At 42.9% G+C, this 22,959-nt stretch overlaps 1 protein-coding gene across 3 annotated transcripts; it reads left to right on the top strand.

Moving 5' to 3' along the window:
• The first annotated feature begins 400 nt into the window (after nt 1–400).
• On the top strand, nt 401–22,132 carry LOC140916275 (protein zyg-11 homolog B-like). Of its 3 annotated transcripts, none has more exons than XM_073357674.1 (14): nt 401–655; nt 1,502–1,667; nt 4,261–4,844; nt 6,069–6,209; nt 6,993–7,169; nt 14,551–14,615; nt 15,961–16,060; nt 16,152–16,205; nt 16,428–16,589; nt 16,670–16,717; nt 17,362–17,559; nt 17,656–17,717; nt 20,063–20,160; nt 20,732–22,132. In XM_073357674.1, exons 1-14 carry the CDS (start codon nt 581–583, stop codon nt 20,920–20,922), a joined length of 2,121 nt encoding a protein of 706 aa, XP_073213775.1. In that variant the 5' UTR covers nt 401–580; the 3' UTR covers nt 20,923–22,132. The 3 variants fall into 3 exon arrangements, with proteins under 3 accessions (XP_073213775.1, XP_073213774.1, XP_073213776.1); XM_073357673.1 differs by having other exon boundaries at nt 4,090–4,844; XM_073357675.1 differs by lacking the exon at nt 401–655 and adding an exon at nt 687–944 and having other exon boundaries at nt 4,090–4,844.
• Nucleotides 22,133–22,959: the final 827 nt, after the last annotated feature.

Genomic DNA, 22,959 nt, shown 5'->3' with positions numbered 1-22,959 from the left:
CCTCAGCGACTACCCCGTCCTCTTTTCTTTTTGCGGATACAGACGAACAGGGCTGCTACTCTGAAACCTGTCATAAAGGTAACGGGCTTGGGTGGTGTATTTTAGCACGCTGCGCCGTTAGGGGTTTGGCGATATCCCGCAGTGAAGACCACGCTCTGCAGCGGTAAGTGACCAGACAGGTACCGGGGCGTCAGGACTCAAGGAGGCCATAACCCCCCTGCTTCCTCCCAGAAGAAGGCCCGTACGAGCGTGGGAAGGGCAAGGACGAGGCGAGTTCCTAAGGCCACGCGGCACAGGGCGGGAAGCGTAGCTGACCCCCCCCTTCCGGCTTCGCCCCATCCATAGCTCTGAGCTCGACCGTGTTCCCTGCCCCGAGCTCGGGCAGCCCCGCCCCGGAAGCGAGCGGGTCGGCGCCTGCGCTGTGGCCCGGCTGGGCTCCCGGCTTTCCCGGCAGCGAGGCTGGTGGCCCCGAGCGCCCCGCTGGGCGGAGGAAGAGGCGCGAAGAGGGCTGGGGCGGGGGGTGTCTGTGCTGCGCAGGCCCGAGCCCCTGGCGCGGGCGCCGCCGCCTGCCTGGCCCGCCATGGTGCGGTTCCTGCACGTCCAGAACCGGCAGCGGGCGCCGCCGCCCATCTGCAGCGACTGCCCCGCCGTCCAGGTGCGGGGCGGCCCTGGAGCCGGGCGGGCATGGGGGGCGCTCTCCCTTCGGGTCCGAGTCCCCGCGCGGAGGGGGCCAGGGATCCCCGCGGGGGTCGCTCTGTGTAGGGCTGTGGAGCACGAGCGTGCCCGAGAGTCACTGGATTCGAGGCTGGTCCGTTACTGTCTGAATCAAACTCCTCCCCTGGGAATCAGGCCTCTGGGAGATTCGGGGGTGTAGCTGGACTAAAGCACCCGCGCTGATTGCCACCCTTTAAAAAAGGGGATCATTCGCTCTGCTAAAGTGTGGGGTGAGCTGGAGCTGTTACACGTGTGCCCACGGTAGCCGTCCCTTGAAATCCTGACTTCTGCACGTCACACATTCCTATCACACTAAACTAAGTTGAAGTAGACTGTTCAGGGTGGGAGATCCATGCATTTGAAATAGGGGTGGAATGAGGATGTCTCTGGCCTGTATTAATATGCAGTTTATTCTGTCTGACAACTTACCTGGAGGAGCATCCACAATCACAGCGTACGCCTAACTGGATGCTCTCATGGCTACGCAGCAAGAGAATTTTCGGTTTCGAGTCTGGGCCTGCAGGACCTTTTCATAAAATTTCTATTGATGTCAAGGTGTGGAGGGCTTGCAGGTTTGGTTCCTTGGAGTCTGAGGTCTACCATAATAGGTTGCTGTCTCAATCTCTGTAATGCTCGCCCATTGTGATATGTATTGAGCTATATCAGGTTGATAGTGGAGCTGGAATACTTTGCTTTAACCTCAGTTAATCGTGAAAGTGTTTTGGTTGGTTGTAATTTGATTAATGTCTTATTAATACGTGCAGGGTTTTTTATTTGCTTATAACAGGCTGAGGCATCTCCATACTCTTTACTTGACATCTCTTTGAAAGCGCTGACTGCTGACCTAGAGAAGTTTTGTACTGAGAGGCAAGATGGAACACTGTGCTTGAAAGAATCTGAAAGACTTCCCCAAGAAGTAGCTGATCGATTGCTGCAGACTATGGCATTTCATGGTAAGACTTGGGATCAGCAAGTGTAAATCTGGTGGAAAAGCTGGATGTCGGGCACTTTAGTCATTTGAGTTGTATTTTTAACATCTGAAATCTTGGAATAATACCATCTCACACTTTCTTTTTCACCTCATATTTCATCTGGCAATCTAATCACCACCACCTTCAGAAAGTTTGTTCTTTTTACCTTGCCCCCAAACTCATTTCTCTTGAATGAGAAGTTGTGGGAATAAGATTTATGTATAAAAGCTTGGGAATAATTACCAGATTTGGTATATTTAAGTATTGTATATTGACTGCAGTAAGGAAAGCAAGTTATGTTGTCACCCTGTGACTTACTGATGAACTGGTTCATTTCAGGTTAACTAATTTATAGTTACTTGTATATTTTTCCCTGTTGGCAAAGTTCAGGTAAAATATGTCACAAGCTAGCCTAGTCCTCCTCTCTGAACAGACCCCTGTGTATGGTATCTTGAGCCAGCCAGTGAGTCCCTTGTGCTTCTAAGGCCTCTGGGTTTGGGTAGGAACTGATCATTGTTCCTAGCGCTGGGTCTCTCAACCATACTCCTTGGTTTTGAGCCTATCAATGTACAATGCTATTGTGAGGTTATAATCAAATTGGGGTTCACAAAACAAATTTGTGTCAAATTGTACATTCCATTTTATCTCCCAGAGTGTCACAGTACACAACTAAAGACAGCAGCTACCAAGGATGGAAGGGAATTATTTAAGGTAGCACAAAAGCATAATGTACGACAAGGTTCGGTCTTGTCATCGTTGTTCAAAGTGTATGTCAGCCTGCTGGTTGAGATGGAGATTTTTGACTGTTAAATTATTTTTGGTTTAGATGTTTTAGGAAAGACAATTATCTTACAAAAGGAGGACATTGCGGGGGGGGTTTTTGTATGCTTTTTGTAACCTTCATACAGTTCCCAGGTACTTCTTGTCATAGGTTTTGTGACATTAAATACTTATAAGTAATAGGATGAAATTAAGAAAATGAAAACATAGGATGTGGAATCATCTTTTAAGGGTGGAAGGCCCTTCAGTTGGGACAATTAAAGCTAGATTGAGGAAAGCACTAGGAAAAAGTAGTGCACAAAACATTCCGGTGATTTACGCAACAAATCTGTAACTAAAAATCCTAACATCATCTCTTCCAGACTAACCCTGAGAATTCTGTCTCATCTTTGCTTTTGCTTGCTGGTTGTGTTTTTTCTTGATGTTTCATTGGTTAACATCATGGATAAAGTGCACAGCATGGCTGAAATGATAAGAAATGCATTCCAACAAATGTTTAAATGTCATACCGTACTTCCTAATTTAAAGAACAACTTAAACTAATCTTAACAAATCTTTTCCCCCCTTTCACAAATAATTGAGGCTTGTGGATTTAAATGCTGCCTGATCATTTTAAAATGGTCATGTTAAAATATGTACCATACATGATAATTCTGACATTTTTAACATAGTCCTGACTGTACCCATAATCTGTTTTCCTGTAGAAATGGTGTCCTGATTTACTAGGATATAAGTATAGGGTTGAAAATCTACGTATGCTGTATTTGTAAAGGAACTCTTGGAAAGATGTGATTGAAAAGCTAACCACCAGTGGATGCTTGAATTTGAGGGACAGCTAAAAGACCGTTATCTTATTGTTTCCCCTTTCTCTTGCTCTTCTCACAAGTACACAGTTGTGACCTTTAAGGAGGAATTTTTATGGTTCTGTTAGGTCTCTAACAAGGTGGAATATCAGTGTGTATATAAATACCATTTAACGTGAAAGTAGAGCATCAGGGAGTTTGTACTTCAAGTTATAGTATGTTTTTACTCTGAAATACTTATTGTATAATGAACAGTATAGAACATAATAAGATTTTTAGTCAGAATAGAGAGTTTAGCACATTTTAATATATTTAATAACAGTGTTTCCACCAAGCCCACAAAGGTGAGCTGCCCTGCGTCCAATGTCAAAGAATGTATTCCTTGCCACATACATGTTCAGGATGTAATACGTGTGTTTATTGTGAGGAAGGCTATAACACTTTTTCAGTTCACTGCCATAAGCCTGTTTGAGGATTAAAAACATGAGGAAGGAGAAACAGCTCCTTTCAAAATCCTAATGCAGAAAGAGTCCACCAGCAGTGGGCACAGCTGGCAACTGCAGCTTTACATTTAGGACACGCTGGGTCAGTTCTCACTAGTGTCCTGGCAGCAGGGACAGGGACTTGCTCCATAATTTTAAATTGAGGCTCGTATGTACAGTATGTGGGGATTCCAGAATTGTTTTACGTTCTCGATTTCTTCCATTTTTTCTTCTCAGTTAGCTAAAGTGTACTGAACATGAGGGACGAAATAGGAGCCCTTTCTATTGTTCCATTATGTTGCTGTCTGCTGTAACAGACTTATTGCTGTTTCCCAATAGAGCTGCTGAATGATGGAACTGTGGGCATTTTCCGAGGTAACCAAATGCGCTTGAAACAAGCTTGCATCCGGAAAGCAAAAATATCTGCACTATCTTTCAGAAAAGCATTCTGCCATCATAAGCTAATAGAACTTGATGCTACAGGGATGAATGCAGACATTTCTATTGCAGATATTGTAAGCGGACTTGGTAGCAATAAGTGGATCCAGCAAAATCTTCAGTGCCTTGTACTGGACTCCTTAAGACTTTCCTTAACAAATCCATATGAAAGGTGCTTCAATCGATTGTCTGGTCTTCGTACTTTGAGCATTACCAATGTTCGCTTCCACAATGAGGATTTAGTGGAGATTGCTTCACTTCCAAGGCTGGAAAGTTTGGATATATCCAACACTTCTGTCACTGACATAACTCCACTTCTTGCCTGTAAGGATCGACTTAAGTCTCTCTCTATGCATTATTTGAAGTGTTTAACAATGACTACGCCCCAAGTCTTGGATGTCATAAGAGAACTAAAGTATTTGAACCACCTTGATATTTCGGACGATCAGCAGTTTACATCTGACATACCAGTCTCTTTACTAGAGCAGAAAGACATCCTACCTCACCTAGTGTCTTTGGACATTTCTGGCAGTAAATACATTACTGATGAAGCTGTAGAAGCATTTGTCAAACAGCGACCTGCAATGCAGTTTGTGGGACTACTTGCTACTGATGCTGGCTACTCTGATTTCCTTTCGGGAGAAGGAAACTTGAAGGTTTGAGTTTAAAAAAATAAAAATTACACAATTGCATGCAAAAGGACTGTGATCTACTGTGTTGAGTGTAGGAAGTAGAGCCAGGAACTCTGAATCCTACTCCCATTGGGGCAAAGAAAGAGTTCAGGAAGAGGAGCAAAGATACGTTATTTGGCTCTTCTTTGCCCCACTTCTCTCTGACTAATCCTGTCCTCCTAATGAAAGTAACTTTGAGACTAAATCTAATAAAGGTCAAAACAGTTTGTGCAGTTAACAGTTGAGCTTGTTGAATATCAGAGATGGAAAAAAAAAATTAAAATAAAGTTGATTAAGTCAATGAAAAAGACAAAAGAAGTTGTAGATTAACGCTACTAGTGTTTGCCCAGCTCTGTTCTGCCACCCAAAGTTAAAATGAGCAAAAAATTGAATTGAGACAGGCAACTGAGGTGAGGTGGGATCAGTTTTGTTTAGTGGTCTTGCCTAGATGCATTTGTCACCAATATGGAGCACTAACAAACTGCTGTGTTGTAGCTGAACTATTTCTCTGGCTCTGGACAGAGCTCAGGATTGAGATCTTTGAACAGAAGGCACTGTCACAATGCAAAGAATTTATCTGGAAAATTTTCAAAGTATATTCTTAGATTACTACATGTGAGTTATAGCTCAGGGGTGGGCAAACTATGGCCCATCAGATCTTTTAATCCGGCCTTCAAGCTCCCGCTGGGCGGCTCCCAGAAGCCAGGCTCTGTACAGCTCCTGGAAGCAGTGGCCTGTCCCCGCTCCATCTCCTACGTGTAGGGGCAACCAGGGACTCCATACACTGCCCCCAGCCCAAGTGCCAGCTGCTTGAGATAAGTGTCACCCGGAGCCTGCGTCCCAATCCCCTGCCCCAGCCCTGATCCCTCTCCCACCCTCTGAACCCCTCAGTCCCAGCCCAGAGCACCCTCATGGACCCCAAACCCTTCATCCCTAGCCCCAGCCCAGAGCCTGCACCCCCCTGCATCTCAACCCCCTGATCCAGCCTGGAGCCCCCTCCTGCACTCCGAACCCAGATGTGTCCCTCAGGCCAAAAAGTTTACCCACCCCTATTATAGCTAGATGACAGCTTGCTCATTGTAACGTTATATTTTGAAGGGTTTTGGATAAGACTAATTTATTTGCACCATTTCAAAAGATCCAACTGGTCAAAGGTAACGTGAAATTTTCCAATTAAACATCAGTGTATTAACTGTTTTATGTCCCCAGGTATCGGGAGGAGCAAATGAGATTCAGATTTCTGAAGCTTTGAAGCGTTACAGTGAACGGTCATACTTTGTGAAGGAGGCTTTCTTTCGTCTCTTCACCCAGACGTGTTTTATGAGAATAACTAAGCCTGAAATCTTAAAGGTAAAAATGAATTGCTGGTGAGAGTAAATATCAGCATATTTGTTGTATCTAGGTATATGTGTATAAAAACCTGTAACTCATCAGGTACAGACTCTTCTCCCTTCCCTTGAGTTAGCTAGTATGCTGAGTGGGGTTATTTCAGAAGTACACTTGCAGGAGTAACCCAGGTGCCATAATCTCCTTTCCTGTTGATCATAACTGTCACAGCAGGGAACAAAGGAAGAGATGGATTTGAAGAGAGTTCATGCTTCTCCCTTCCAGAACTTTAGAGATTAGGGCCAATACCCTTACATGGATTTGGATTTAAATGGGGAGTTGATGCTTTGTTTGTTTCCTCCATTTAGGATTGTGACTGCAACATGATGGACTGGCTGTAGCTTTTTCAGTCAGATGCCATCAGGTGCAGTCATAGATTCTGCCTCTTCCCCAAAGTGTTCCCCCTGTTCACAATAATATCACCTCCAACTCCCCCCAAATTTAGTTTGGGTCACCGTCCTTTCACATCCTGTGGATAGTAGGACATATCATGAAATAGGAAAAACTCACACTCTTCTCTTAGAGGTATGATTACAGAATAGAATTGTTGATCGCTATTACAATCCTACTGTGCTGCTAAGAGGGTGCACTGCTGGGTATACCTGTTGCTTTTGGTTAAAAACCATTTAAAAGATTCAGTAATCATAATCAGAAGTGCATCATAACTTGTACAATGCAGTATTGTGACTGGCTTACAGAATTAGAAATATGAGATCTTATTACGTGAACATAACTTTTCTATTTCAGCTTGTGATTATTGGAATGAGAAATCACCCCTTGGACTTGGCAGTGCAGTTAACTGCTAGTGCGTGTTCTCTTAACTTAACTAGACAGGGTCTGTCTGCTGGCATGCCTGTTCGTCTGCTGTCCGATGTGATCCATTTACTACTCAAAGCTGTGGAAAACTTTCCTGAACAACAACAGGTAAAAGGGCAGGGAGCACAATTTTAATTCGCTTCTCCTGACAAGGAGGGCTATAATATGAAGACAGAACAAGCATGTTTCTGCTCTGAGAGGGCTTCATCAGTATTGATGTATTAAGGTTTTAAATTAAATGAAATGCCATGATTAGCAGAAAAGACTAGATTTGTAGAATCTGTGGGGTTTTTCCCCTAATTTCTCTCTTCTGGTTTACATCAGTAGAGGCCAACACTAAGGTTGGACGACTGGTGCTCTCTCTACTCTCGTGCAGCTTAACAATTTTCTTTTTTGTTTTACTATTTATAAATTATGTATGCCATTAATTTTAACATTCAGATTCCTCTACAGTGTTAATCTTGCCTTGTCATGTTTCATCTTTGCTCTGTATTAGCAGACTTCTTATATGTCAATATAGTATAATGAGTACACTTAATTACACAGAAGAGTAAATCGAGAATAAGTAGTCTGAAATACATAGAAAACTGTCACCTTGCTCGTATGAAAATACAGGAAATGCAGGTTGGACTCCTGGGAAAGTCAGGATACTGACAGATGTGTTATAAAGCATGTTCTATTATTCTTAACCAATATTTGTGAATTGGTGTAAGTGGTAAAGTGCCGTAAAATTACTCCTGAATTTTAAAGAAGAACAAACAACAAAAAACTCTGCTTGCATCACCGCTGAAAGTCTCCTGCTTTTCTATGCAATCAAATGTGGAGCTACATGATAACTAAAATCTCAATTCTCACTGAGACATGGGCATCGTTCACAGCTAGGGAAATATTGAAGCAGTGACAGGTATTTTAAGTACTGTACTGGAAACAGGTATAATTAGTAGATATTTACTCATCAGAGTTACCTTTCAAGCTAGCTGTCCTCTGTACAATGTAGAAATCTCTCTTGCTGTATAAAGAGTCTTGCAGTATTCTTGCTGTCATGAGGCCTGAGATGCATTTTAGTATTGGCATAACTTAAAGAGAATTATTAGAAGCTTGTCTTTGAGCAAGCAGGTGAAATTGGTCTGGCACAAATTCAGTCATTATTTCCTCCACAGCAATTTGATTTTTTTAGTTTCTGTTCAGAGACAAGAAATAGCAGTTTCCAATACTTGTCATTCCACATCCAGGACTGATGGGTAGTGCGCTCTGTGTGGATAACTGAATTGTGGTAGCTTGAGATCTCCGATTTACTCCTATCCTCTCAGAAGTCAAAAAAGCTAACAATGCTAGTAACCATTAGGAAAGGGATAGCTAATAAGAGAGCAAATATCATAATGCCACAATATAAATCGATGGTACACCCACACCTTGAGTACTGTGTGCAGTTCTGGTTGCCCCATCTCAAAAAAAGATATATTAGAAGTGGAAAAGGGCAACAAAAATGATTACGGGTATGAAACAGCTTCCATATGAGGAGAAATGTAAAAGACTGAGATTGTTCAGCTTGGAAAAGAGATGACTAAGGGTATGTCTACACTACGAAATCAGGTCGAATTTATAGAAGTCGGTTTTTTAGAAATCGGTTTTATATATTCGAGTGTGTGTGTCCCCACAGAAAATGCTCTAAGTGCATTAACTCGGCGGAGCGCTTCCACAGTACCGAGGCTAGAGTCGACTTCCGGAGCGTTGCACTGTGGGTAGCTATCCCACAGTTCCCGCAGTCTCTGCTGCCCATTGGAATTCTGGGTTGAGATCCCAATGCCTGATGGGGCTAAAACATTGTTGCGGGTGGTTCTGGGTACATATCGTCAGGCCCCCGTTCCCTCCCTCCCTCCGTGAAAGCAAGGGCAGACAATCATTTCGCGCCTTTTTTCCTGAGTTACCTGTGCAGACACCATACCACTGCAAGCATGGAGCCCGCTCAGGTAACCGTCACCCTATGTCTCCTGGGTGCTGGCAGACGCGGTACGGCTTTGCTGCACAGTAGCAGCAACCCATTGCCTTCTGGCAGCAGACGGTGCAATACGACTGGTAGTCGTCCTCGTCGTGTCCGAGGTGCTCCTGGCCACGTTGGCTGGGAGCGCCTGGGTAGACATGGGCGCAGGGACTAAATTTGGAGTGACTTGACCAGATCATTCTCTTTAGACCTGCAGTCAGTCCTATTGAACTGTCTTATGGTGAGCGGGCAGGCAATACGGACTGCTAGCAGTCGTACTGTACCATCTTCTGCCAGGCAGGCAAGAGATGAGGATTGCTAGCAGTCATATTGTACCATCTTCTGCCAGGCAGGCAAGAGATGAGGATGGCTAGCAGTCGTACTGTACCATCTTCTGCCGAGCAGCCATGAGATGTGGATGGCATGCAGTCCTTCTGCACCGTCTGCTGCCAGCCAAAGATGTAAAAGATAGATGGAGTGGGTCAAAACAAGAAATAGACCAGATTTGTTTTGTACTCATTTGCCTCCTCCCCTGTCTAGGGGACTCATTCCTATAGGTCACACTGCAGTCACTCACAGAGAAGGTGCAGCGAGGTAAATCTAGCCATGTATCAATCAGAGGCCAGGCTAACCTCCTTGTTCCAATAAGAACGATAACTTAGGTGCACCATTTCTTATTGGAACCCTCCGTGAAGTCCTGCCTGAAATACTCCTTGATGTACAGGCACCCCCTTTGTTGATTTTAGCTCCCTGAAGCCAACCCTGTAAGCCGTGTCGTCAGTCGCCCCTCCCTCCGTCAGAGCAACGGCAGACAATCGTTCTGCGCCTTTTTTCTGTGCGGACGCCATACCAAGGCAAGCATGGAGGCCGCTCAGCTCACTTTGGCAATTAGGAGCACATTAAACACCACACGCATTATCCAGCAGTATATGCAGCACCAGAACCTGGCAAAGCGATGCCGGGTGAGGAGGCGACGTCAGCGCGGTCACGTGAGTGATCAGGACATGGACACAGATTTCTCTGAAAGCATGGGCCCTGCCAATGCATGCATCATGGTGCTAATGGGGCAGGTTCATGCTGTGGAACGCCGATTCTGGGCTCGGGAAACAAGCACAGACTGGTGGGACTGCATAGTGTTGCAGGTCTGGGACGATTCCCAGTGGCTGCGAAACTTTTGCATGCGTAAGGGCACTTTCATGGAACTTTGTGACTTGCTTTCCCCTGCCCTGAGGCGCATGAATACCAAGATGAGAGCAGCCCTCACAGTTGAGAAGCGAGTGGCGATAGCCCTGTGGAAGCTTGCAACGCCAGACAGCTACCGGTCAGTTGGGAATCAATTTGGAGTGGGCAAATCTACTGTGGGGGCTGCTGTGATGCAAGTAGCCCACGCAATCAAAGATCTGCTGATATCAAGGGTAGTGACCCTGGGAAATGTGCAGGTCATAGTGGATGGCTTTGCTGCAGTGGGATTCCCTAACTGTGGTGGGGCTATAGACGGAACCCATATCCCTATCTTGGCACCGGAGCACCAAGCCACCGAGTACATAAACTGCAAGGGGTACTTTTCGATAGTGCTGCAAGCTCTGGTGGATCACAAGGGACGTTTCACCAACATCAACGTGGGATGGCCGGGAAAGGTGCATGATGCTCGCATCTTCAGGAACTCTGGTCTGTTTCAAAAGCTGCAGGAAGGGACTTTATTCCCAGACCAGAAAATAACTGTTGGGGATGTTGAAATGCCTATATGTATCCTTGGGGACCCAGCCTACCCCTTAATGCCATGGCTCATGAAGCTGTACACAGGCAGCCTGGACAGTAGTCAGGAGCTGTTCAACTACAGGCTGAGCAAGCGCAGAATGGTGGTAGAATGTGCATTTGGATGTTTAAAGGCGCGCTGGCGCAGTTTACTGACTCGCTTAGACCTCAGCGAAACCAATATTCCCACTGTTATTACTGCTTGCTGTGTGCTCCACAATATCTGTGAGAGTAAGGGGGAGACGTTTATGGCGGGGTGGGAGGTTGAGGCAAATCGCCTGGCTGCTGGTTACGCGCAGCCAGACACCAGGGCGGTTAGAAGAGCACAGGAGGGCGCGGTACGCATCAGAGAAGCTTTGAAAACCAGTTTCATGACTGGCCAGGCTACGGTGTGAAAGTTCTGTTTGTTTCTCCTTGATGAAACCCCCCGCCCCTTGGTTCACTCTACTTCCCTGTAAACTAACCACCCGCCCCTCCTCCCTTCAATCACTGCTTGCAGAGGCAATAAAGTCATTGTTGCTTCACATTCATGCATTCTTTATTCATTCATCACACAAATAGGGGGATGACTACCAAGGTAGCCCAGGAGGGGTGGTGGAGGAGGGAAGGAAAATGCCACACAGCACTTTAAGCACAGCACTTTAAAAGTTTACAACTTCAAAATTTATTGAATGACAGCCTTCTTTTTTTTGGGCAATCCTCTGTGGTGGAGTGGCTGGTTGGCCGGAGGCCCCCCCACCGCGTTCTTGGGCGTCTGGGTGTGGAGGCTATGGAACTTGGGGAGGAGGGTGGTTGGTTACAGAGGGGCTGCAGTGGCAGTCTGTGCTCCAGCTGCCTTTGCTGCAGCTCAACCATACACTGGAGCATACTGGTTTGGTCCTGCAGCAGCCTCAGCATTGAATCCTGCCTCCTCTCATCACGCTGCCGCCACATTTGAGCTTCAGCCCTCTCTTCAGCCCGCCACTTACTCTCTTCAGCCCGCCACCTCTCCTCCTGGTCATTTTGTGCTTTCCTGCACTCTGACATTATTTGCCTCCACGCGTTCGTCTGTGCTCTGTCAGTGTGGGAGGACAGCATGAACTCGGAGAACATTTCATCGCGAGTGCGTTTTTTTTTCTTTCTAAGCTTCACTAGCCTCTGGGAAGGAGACGATCCTGTGATCATTGAAACACATGCAGCTGGTGGAGAAAAAAAAAGGGACAGCGGTATTTAAAAAGACACATTTTATAAAACAGTGGCTACACTCTTTCAGGGTAAACCTTGCTGTTAACATTACATACATAGCACATGTGCTTTCGTTACAAGGTCGCATTTTGCCTCCTCCCACCGCGTGACTACCCCCTCAACCTTCCCCCCTCCCTGTGGCTAACAGCGGGGAACATTTCTGTTTAGCCACAGGCAAACAGCCCAGCAGGAATGGGCTCCTCTGAGTGTCCCCTGAAGAAAAGCACTCTATTTCAACCAGGTGACCATGAATTATATCTCACTCTCCTGAGGATAACACAGAGAGATAAAGAACGGATGTTGTTTGAATGCCAGCAAACATACACTGCAATGCTTTGTTCTACAATGATTCCCGAGTACGTGTTACTGGCCTGGAGTGGTAAAGTGTCCTACCATGAAGGACGCAATAAGGCTGCCCTCCCCAGAAACCTTTTGCAAAGGCTTTAGGACTACATCTAGGAGAACCGCAAATGCCAGGGCAAAGTAACCCTTTCACATGCTTGCTTTTAAACCATGTATAGTATTTTAAAAGGTACACTCACCAGAGGTCCCTTCTCCGCCTGCTGGGTCCAGGAGGCAGCCTCTGGTGGGTTCGGGAGGTACTGGCTCCAGGTCTAGGGTGAGAAACAGTTCCTGGCTGTCGGGAAAACCGGTTTCTCCGCTTGCTTGCTGTGAGCTATCTACAACCTCCTCATCATCATCATCTTCTTCGTCCCCAAAACCTGCTTCCGTATTGCCTCCATCTCCATTGAAGGAGTCAAACAACACGGCTGGGGTAGTGGTGGCTGAACCCCCTCAAATGGCATGCAGCTCATCATAGAAGCGGCATGTTTGGGGCTCTGACCCAGAGCAGCTGTTCTCCTCTCTGGTTTTCTGGTAGGCTTGCCTCAGCTCCTTCAGTTTCACGCGGCACTGCTTCGGGTCCCTGTTATGGCCTCTGTCCTTCATGCCCTGGGAGATTTTTGCAAAGGTTTTGGCATTTCGAAAACTGGAACGGAGTTCTGATAGCACGGATTCCTCTCCCCAAACAGCGATCAGATCCCGTACCTCCCGTTCGGTCCATGCTGGAGCTCTTTTGCGATTCTGGGACTCCATCATGGTCACCTGTGCTGATGAGCTCTGCATGGTCACCTGCAGCTTTCCATGCTGGCCAAACAGGAAATGAGATTCAAAAGTTCGCGGTTCTTTTCCTGTCTACCTGGCCAGTGCATCTGAGTTGAGAGTGCTGTCCAGAGCGGTCATAATGGAGCACTCTGGGATAGCTCCCGGAGGCCAATACCATCGAATTGTGTCCACAGTACCCCAAATTCGAGCCGGCAACGTCGATTTAAGCGCTAATCCACTTGTCAGGGGTGGAGTAAGGAAATCGATTTTAAGAGCCCTTTAAGTCGAAATAAAGGGCTTCGTTGTGTGGACGGGTGCAGGTTTACATTGATTTAACGCTGCTAAATTCGACCTAAAGTCCTAGTGTAGACCAGGGCTAAGAGGGGATATGATAGAGGTCTATAAATGGTTTGAATAGGGAATTATTTACCCTTTCACATAACCAATAAATTAATAGGCAGTAGTTTTAAAACAAACAAATGGAAGTACTTCTTCACATAACAGACAGTCAACCTGTGGAACTCATTGCCAGGGGACATTGTGAAACCCAAAAGTCTGATTGGGTTAAAAAAGAATTTGATAAGTCCATGGAGGATAAGTCTATCACTGGCTATTAGCCAAGATCATGGTCACAACCTCATGCTCTTGGCATCCCTAAACCTCTGACTGCCAGAAGCTGGAACTGGATGAAAGGGGATGGATCACGCAATAATTGCTTTTTCTGTTGTCTCTTTGAAGCCACTGGCATTGGCCACTGTCAGAAGACAGGATGCTGGGCTAGATGGATAATTGGTCTGACCCTGTATGCCCCTCTTACATTATTATGAGATAGCACACACTAAGTAATGGTTAGGGGCAGCAATATTCATGTGCTTTCCTTGTATCCAGTCCATGCTGATAGCAAAGGCTGTTAAGGAAATGCTTTAGATCCAAAGCTGTGATACAGCCAACTGTAATCTTGTAGGATGGTAATAGTCTGCCTTTCTTGCAGCACTGATTCATGCAGCTGATCCTGACGCTCGAGGAGAGAGGTTAAAGCTGGTAGTGGGGACTTGGATTGAGATTTTACAAAGAGGTCCAATTCTTAGACTTCTTTGAATACTAATTTAAAAAATCGCACAGCAACATACGATTAACATCCTCCCCACTCCAAAAACCTCCTTATACGATAAAGTTAAGAAACAAAACTGGACTCATTAATATCATACTTGTAGGGGAGATTGCATTATCTGTACTGCAGAAGCCTTTACATTGTTTAAGATTTTGTTTATGGTATCTCAAGTCCGTCCTTTCCTTGTTTAATTATTTGTGTCTAATAATACGATACATGGTTCCCTAATGATTAGTGAACTGCAAAATTATAAAATAAAATATAAGAGAGAGCTTCTTTAACTTCATAGAATCTTTTTCTCCCCCCACAAACAGCTGCAGAAGAATTGCCTCCTTCTGCTATCTAGTGTCAGGATCCTTCAAGATGTTCCATTTAACAGGTAAGTGACAACCCAGTAAATTGAAATAGGATGTCAAGCAGCATATCAAATATTTGGAACAAAAGTTTGATTTTCTCTTTTTTTTTTATCATAACTTTCATCTTTAAATTTCTTTTGGGGCTCCTCAATTAACTAGATTTCTGAATTGTCATTCAGAAATTTTAGATTTGCTTCCTAGGGCCTGATTTTTGCTTACAGTCTCATAAACTGCAAGTAACTCCACTGAAGCTGATGGTGTTACATTTGTACAAAGCTGATGAGAGATCAGACTGGCAGAAAAATCTTGGCCCAATTGACGTCAATGGCAAAATTCCTGTTGACTTTGGAAGGGCCAACACTTCAAGGTTTCTAGCTCCCTGGACATGTTCCTCTGCTGGAGGCGGGGGGAGGGATAGCTCAGTGGTTTTAGCATTGGCCTGCTAAAGCCAGGGTTGTGAGTTCAGTCCTTGAGGGGGCCATTTAGGGATCTGGGGCAAAAATTGGGGATTGGTCCTGCTTTGAGCAGGGGGTTGGACTAGATGACCTCCTGAGGTCCCTTCCAACCCTGATATTCTATGATTCTATGATAGGCAGTTGTCTTGTATTTGACTTCAGTGATCTTTCTTATCTGGCAATGGTGTTAATACACTATTGATGACGTTGTGTGCAGCGTTTTGGTAGCCATGGCGGTCCCAGGACAGTAGAGAGACAAGGTGAGCGAGGTAATATCTTTTATTGGAACAACTGTTGGTGCGAGAGACCAGCTTTCGAACTACACAGAGCTCTTTCTCATGTCTTCCTGAAGAAGAGTTCTGTGTAGCTTGAAAGCTGTTGTCTCTCACCAGCAGAAGTTGGTCCTATAAAAGATATTACTTCACCCACCTTGTCTCTCCATGGATGACATTGGCAGTTGACTGCCTGGAGGGAGGAATGGGGTGAAGGAAGCAGAAGGTGCAAGTGGAGGAATCTTTTCTCTGACAGGAAGAAAGGGAAACCTTTCTTCAGATGGGGAGAGGGCGTTTGCTGGTAGTTCTCCTCTTAGTAACAAAAGGCCTCACTCATGCATTAATAATGAGTTATTTACTGTTGCTCACTTACTCATTTTTTAGATAACCTTTTAAAACTATTGGATCCTTCTTAGTATCTTGCTTGTCGCCTGATCAAAGGCTGCTCTAAATTAGTCTTTGTTATTGCCCATTTTTGGGGGTGGGGGAGGATATGCAAAAAATAGGCTTGTGCTTTTCTATCCTTTGGAAACTAAGCATGTTTCCTTCAGTTTCCAGAGGTCAATATGAGAACCCTAGAGTCTGAGATGCAAGATGAAATTTAAATGTTGTATAACTTACACTCTGCTGTCATAATCTAGGTTTGAAGCTGCCAAACTTGTTATGCAGTGGCTGTGTAACCATGAAAATCAAAATATGCAGAGGATGGCGGTGAATATAAGCTCTATTCTAGCTTTGAAGGTATGTGACTTAAATTTGGAAACGTTAAAACTTCTGTTTCCTAATTTCCAACAGATATTTCAGATACTAATGTGACATTATTTACTTGCAGCTTTCATCTGAGCAAACAGCCCAACTTAGTGCAGAGCTCTACGTCGTTGTGGGGGTGAGTTGCACATCTCTGTGACATTCTTTATTACCAGGTATTAAACCAACATCATATGAGAAATGACTCAGTTCTGAGCAACCCACATTTGTACAGCACAGAGCGTGATTGGGCTTAAGGTCTTTTGGTGCTTTCACAATATCGATACGAATTATTACTAATGTCTGCAACGAGACTCAAAACCAAAATCTAACACCTCATTTTTTGCTTTTTCCTTTACAGGAACTTCTTGAAATAGTTGAACAGAAAACAAATTTGAATGAAGTAGATACTACTTTCACGTTTACCCTTAGTGCGCTTTGGAATCTCACTGATGAATCCCCTACCACGTGTAGGCACTTCATTGACAACCAAGGGTTAGAACTCTTCATGAGAGTTTTAGAGGTGAGGGTGTGACTGATTGTGGTAGATTGCTAGCATACATTGAAACTCTATTTAATGATTACCTTTGTTTGTCTTCACAGTGTTTTCCATCTGATTCATCTATACAACATAAAGTTCTTGGCCTTCTGGTAAGATCAAAATCAAGCTCTGTTTCAAAAGAAACATTAGTTTTCTATTGCTTTCTTCTATTTAACATAGTTAGGAAATACCTGGAGGGCATGTTAACTTCATTTAGTAAAAAGAGATTTTCTCCCTTAAAATTTAAGAGTATCAGCTTGTATCCTTAGGCACTAAGTTTCTCAGCATCACTTTTACATTACACTGATGATTTTCTGAAAACCAGTTTACAGTACATGGATTAAAATAGGAACAACCATTCAGTAGTCAATGCATTTCCCTCAATACTTCTGCAGAGGTTAGGGGGGCAAGTGAAATGAGTACAAGTACCCAAAAAAAGATAAAGGTCCAATTCTGCTACTGCTGAACTCGATGGCAAAACTCTTCTTAAATTCTGGATTGGACTCAAAATTAACTAATGTAACAAAATATGAACTGTAGGTCAGGGTTTGGTGGTGTGTGGTTTTTTTTGCTTCAGTTTGATTTTCAGGTATTGAAGCTTTCAGAGAAACAACTGTGTTGTGATAGAAAATGGGAGGTATAAGGCCCATCATCCTTCAGAAAAAAATTATTTACTTATCGTAATGCTTATTAATGTTGTATAGGCTGTTTATCTTGTGCACACTGATTTTTTTTCACCTATTCTGTCTTACAGAACAATGTAGCAGAAGTGAGAGAGCTTCAGTCTAAACTAATGTGGAAGGACTTCATAGACTGTCTTAGTGAATTATTGTGTAGTGCTGAGATAGAAGTCAGTTTCTTTTCAGCTGGGATTATTGCTAATTTACTATCTAGAGGAGAGCAGGCCTGGTCACTGAGTCAAACCCAAAGAAAATCTCTGATTGAACAACTGGTACGCTGGCTAAAACTGATACCCTAGTTTTATTCTAGTACAGTGCTTGCACTGTTTACTGTAAATATTATAATATTTAGTTTTGTCTCTTTACAGCATTCAACCATTTTGAAGTGGCCAGCACCAAAATGTAAGATGATAGCATTGGTTGCCTACAGGTAACGAATTTGGAATAATGTCTTGACGATATCAACTCTTATACTGTTTCTGAAGTTTGTGTACTTATTGTAGTCCTGCTGCTAACCTCTTCACCCTAAATGTTCTCCTGCATGGAATGCTGCTTTTGTGGCAGATCTCTTGGACATGTTTGTGTAGGGGAGGAAAGCCATTTTGGAGCCTGCTGAAATACTGTTCTGAGTAGTTCTAACCAGCTAAAATAACAAATACCATTCACTGGAACCAGATTTGGGTCCTGCACCTATGACTTCAACATCCCAAGCCTTTTTTTTAGGAGCATATAAATTGCTATGCTGCTTTACACTGGTGGTTTATAGTCTAGTATCCTCTGTGAGAGTGCCCAGTACTTCCAGATGTTTTAGAGGAAGTTGCAAGATACCCCGAGCTGAAAATTTATAGAACAATTGGGCTGTTAAAGGATGTTTTTGCCTAACTTCTGTCCGTTAGAAATTGGCTTAAATCCTGAAGCATGTGGCTTTCTCTTTTTAAAATAATATAAACAACCACAACCTAATGTAATTGTGGCTGCTCCCATTAGCCATATGGCTGTCTTAAAGCTTTATAAATCCTGCCAAGGCATTAGCCTCTCATGAATGAGTTCCATAGGTTACTCTTGTTGAGGTGTTTTGTTTTTTTTTTTTAATTTTCCTTGAATTAGTATTAATGGCTTTCAGTTTTGTCCCCTTTTTTCTTATTTAGAGTATACATGGGAATGTGATTTTTTTTTCCCCATATGCTATTAATTATTTTATATATCTTTATCCCTTCTTGTTCATCTATGATCTAAACTAAACAATCCCAATCTCTTTCTGTATGGAAGTCTTTCCATGCCTCTCATCACTTCTTACCTATTTACAGAATCCTATAAATGTATGGCTAGAAGGGACCTTGAGCAGTCATCTAGTCCAGCCCCATGTGCTGAGGTAGGACCAAGTAAACTAGACCACCCCAACAAATGTTTGTCTAATCCATTCTTAAAGACCTCTGATGATGGGGATTCTACAACCTCCCTTGAAAGCCTATTCCAGAGCTTGAACTATCCAAGTTTTTCCTATCTAACCTAAATCTCCTTTACTGTAGATTAAGTCCATTACTACTTATCCTACCTTCATGGACATGTAGAACAACTGATCACCGTCCTCATTATAACAGCCTTTAACATATTTGAAGACTATTCTCAGGTCCCTCCTCTGTCTTCTTTTCTCAAGACTAAATATGTCCAGTTTTTTTTAACCTTTCCTCATAGGTCAGATTTTCTAAACCTTACATAATTTTTGTTGCTCTTCTCTTGACACTCTCCAAATAGTCCATATCTTTCTAAAGTGTGGTGCCTAAAACTGAACACAGTACTGCAGCTGAGGCCTCACCAGTCCTAAGTGTAATAGCCTTACCTTCTGTGTCCTACATATGGCCTACGTTCTCTGTAACTCCAGTCTTTACCTCATGATTTGAAGACTTCAGTAACTCAACCAGAGGTTAGAACTCTATTACAGGAGTGGATGGTTGAGGTTCTGTGGCCTGCAGGACGTCAGAGTAGATGATCATGATAATCCCTTCTGGCCTTAAAGTCTGAGTCTGTGTGACACTTCCATTAATTCAGCCCAGAATATTAGTCTTTTTTGCAACTGTGACCACATCTAGATCACATTTCCTTAGCTTTTTTTATGAGAATGTCACATGGGAGAATGTCACATGGGACTGTGTCAAAAGCCTTAATATAAAATCAAGATGTATCATGTCTGCTTCCCCCCATATCCGCTACACCAGAAATTATGTCAAACAGGGGAATTAAATTGGTTTGGCACACTTTGTTCTTGTCAAATTTACTTTTACAGGGCATTTACTTACCCTGTTGTTCCCTCTGTGTTTACAAATCTATTGTTTAATAATTAATTTCAGTATCTTTCCAGGTGTCAAAGTTAGGCTGACTGTTCTGTAATTCCCTGGGTCCTCACCAATCCTCCATGAGTTCTGGAAGATAATTGCTTATGAAATACTTTTATTGCTGCTGCTATTAGAGAGTGACTAGAACTAGCCACAGTATTCCAGAGGAGGGTCTACCATTGACTTCCATAATAATGTAATAATGGTATTACAGTGTCTTCAGTAGTACTTTCCTATCCCTTTTGATACACAGCCTCCCTCTTTAGTCACTTTTTTGACTGCCACACTTGATTTCTGGGGTGTTTAATATTTAATGCAGAATCCAACAATGTGTATGAGAATACCTGAAGCTTAACGTGCAGAGACAGCATAGTTACTCTGAAATAAAGGTATCCAGTATCACCATGACTTTGCCAAATATATTTCTCTTTTTAACCCATAGATCCCTTAGTCCTTTCTATCCATTACTTGACTGCTTCACAATATCGGGGGTTCAGCTGTGGGCAGTGTGGGCCATGCAGCATGTCTGCTGTAAAACTCGTATGTATTCAACTTTACAGTTTAATCTTTTAATATGAAATTGGATGGTTCGCATTTTCACTCATAAGCTTGTTGGATAAGTACTTCAAAGTTTGTCATTCTTTGCTGATCTCTTTTTCATATAGGGTTTATTTTGGATATTAAACAGTAGTCCCATTACATTCAATGACTCAAAACATTGTAACAAGCTGTTTTTAATAAAAACTAGTTTGATTCAAAATCCTGTTCCAGGTAATCTGAAAAATGTTGACCCTCCCCTCTATACTTAACAATGTTATTACTCTACTCTAAGGGTGGTATTTCCAAAAGCACTTGGTGTTTGCATTATTCTGCCATCATTAAAGTCGTCATAAATGGGAACAGTCAATCCAATGCTGAGTACTATTTAAAATCCTATGTAATATTGTGCATGTCAATTTAACTGCATCACTAATTATGTAGTCTAAATATTGGCTGAAGTCAGAGGCAGGATAACTGGATTAGTTAACACTTTCTCCTAATGTAAGTTGTCATTTTGACACTCTCTTGGCAAAGTCCCTAATAAAGATGCACACACTCTCTTTCATTTCAGCTGCCAGGTACTGTAGCATGTTAATTGAAGAAGGTGGCTTGCAGCACTTGTATGACATCAAAGAAAACAATCAGACTGATCCAGATGTCCTGCGAATCAACAGTGAGATACTAGACACTGTAGAGACACACATGATGTACTATGGGAGACCTAAAGGTTTAAAGAAGCCACAAACCAAATCAAATGGATAGTTGTAGGTATAACTCTAATTTTTCCTTTGTTAAAATCCTTCACAAACTGTACTGAGAATATTTGGTACTGCTGATCACTGCTTAAGATGGGCATTCCTATAACAGTACTGCTGCTTGCGTTGAGGAGGGCTTGTACAGCCAGAGTCCTCTAGGAATGGCTCATTTTGTGACTTGACTTTTAAGGTGGGACATCTTGAGGCTTTGGGATAGATTTTTAAAGGTATTTAGGTGCCTAAAGATGTAGATAGGTGTGTAGATTCTTCTGAAAATCCCACCAGATACTTATCTGCATCCTCAGTTGCCTAAATACATTTGAAAATCTGGCCCTTCACACCCTTCAGTTACTGTTTGGAAACTGCTCCCATTTGGTTAGTCAGGCAGGGTTTGAACAGAATGCTATATGCTTGCAAGTCAGCATTTTTACACTCAAGTCTTTGTGCTCACTTCTCACTGTGACCAAAGCGTGCCAAGGGCCATCCCCAACTGAATCTTCAAAGTCACTTGTTCTGTTTCTTGTAAGCTGTGTCCCTTTTCTAGTCTTGCCAACGCTGGACCACTATCCTGTTCTTTCCGTGCCGCATCAACAATGTTTGAAATTATATTTGTGGTGTAGAAAGGAATAACTGGATCAGCTCCACTATTGGTATGCAATAGGAACGGCAGGAGAAAACTTTAAAAATTAATCAAAAGTTTGGAGTAGAGAGCTACTGCACACCCTCACCAAAAAAACAAAAACAAACCAAACATGAAACTCAGTGGTAAGAAAATACCTGAGATTACCTGTTTCCAATATAGTACACAGAATATTTGGTCTCCTTACAGGCAGACTAACTATTGCTTTAGTGTTTCCAAATTGTCTTGAGCAGTGCACACACTTTCCCACTGACTTTAGTGGGAATGAAATACAGGTCATGGGAGGGCAGAATCTGACTGTGTTGTGCAGTGAACTATATCCCCAAAGAAGTATAGTCCAAAATATCACCAACGTTCTGTGTAAATCCTATTGCTATGAAATTGTAAATTTAAAATGTAACTATAACGGGAGTCTTCCGAAGGCTTTTTTAAGTTTTCATATAATAAAATATAAAAAGCAGGCCTAAGAGTAGCACTTACACATGTGTGGAAATAGTTCTGTTGAAAGAAATGGAGACTGTGCAACATGCAAGCGTCTTGATTAAAGTGTAATCGTTGAAGTAAATGGTGCCATGAATTCAGGTTTCTATTGTTTCACTGTTCCATAAGTGTCAACTTTCTGGAAAGAATATGTGGGTGAGGTTGCTCTGCACTGTTTGAGTACTGGGAAATTCCAGTGTGGTTTCCCTTCCCTTAATCAACTCATCTCACCTCCCCCCCCCCCCCCCCGCTTTTTTTTTTTAATTCACATCAAAGTACAGTAAAAATCCATCACACTTACATGGTGATGCTGGATGTTTTATATATTTATCTTTATCCAAGGTAGTTAAGTGAATTTTATCAGATTTACTTGTCCCACTGTTTATTTCAGGTGAGTCAACTTTCATTTTCAGAGTGTTAGAAATCTAAGTATTACAGCTTTAGTAGTATAGGACATTCTTTAACTGGTTAATTGAAATTATTTAAGTCTTTCAATTGTTAAGAGTCTTTAATTAAATTTATTTGGGGGCATGGTTTTTAAAATTCCAGAGCTCTGCTCCTAGAAGATACTGTAGCAATTTCAAACACCTAGCTAGGAACCAGGGAACTATCAATTTGTGAACTTTTTTTTAAAGCAGTGTAGCTAGCTGCCTATTATTAACTATGTATTCCAGCTCTTGTCTCATACTCCTAGAATTTAGTGACATGGGTGTACACGGTATTTCTCGTTGGCAACTTCAAACTGAGTAAAGTAGTTTCAGGTACTGCTCCTGCCAAGTTGATATTTTTTAAAGTAGAAAAATGTTAGTGAAAATATTTTGTTCGTTTTTTTTTTTTTTTTTTTTAAAGGGAAGTATTTACATGGAAACTTCTGGTTATAATATTACAGCAAGTTACTGGTCCTTGCCAGCACCAAGTACATCA

Source organism: Lepidochelys kempii, chromosome 8, assembly GCF_965140265.1.
Source record: "Lepidochelys kempii isolate rLepKem1 chromosome 8, rLepKem1.hap2, whole genome shotgun sequence".
Taxonomy (NCBI): domain Eukaryota; kingdom Metazoa; phylum Chordata; order Testudines; family Cheloniidae; genus Lepidochelys; species Lepidochelys kempii.
Note: the sequence above shows the minus strand (reverse complement) of the source record. Positions and strands in the feature narration are given on the sequence as shown.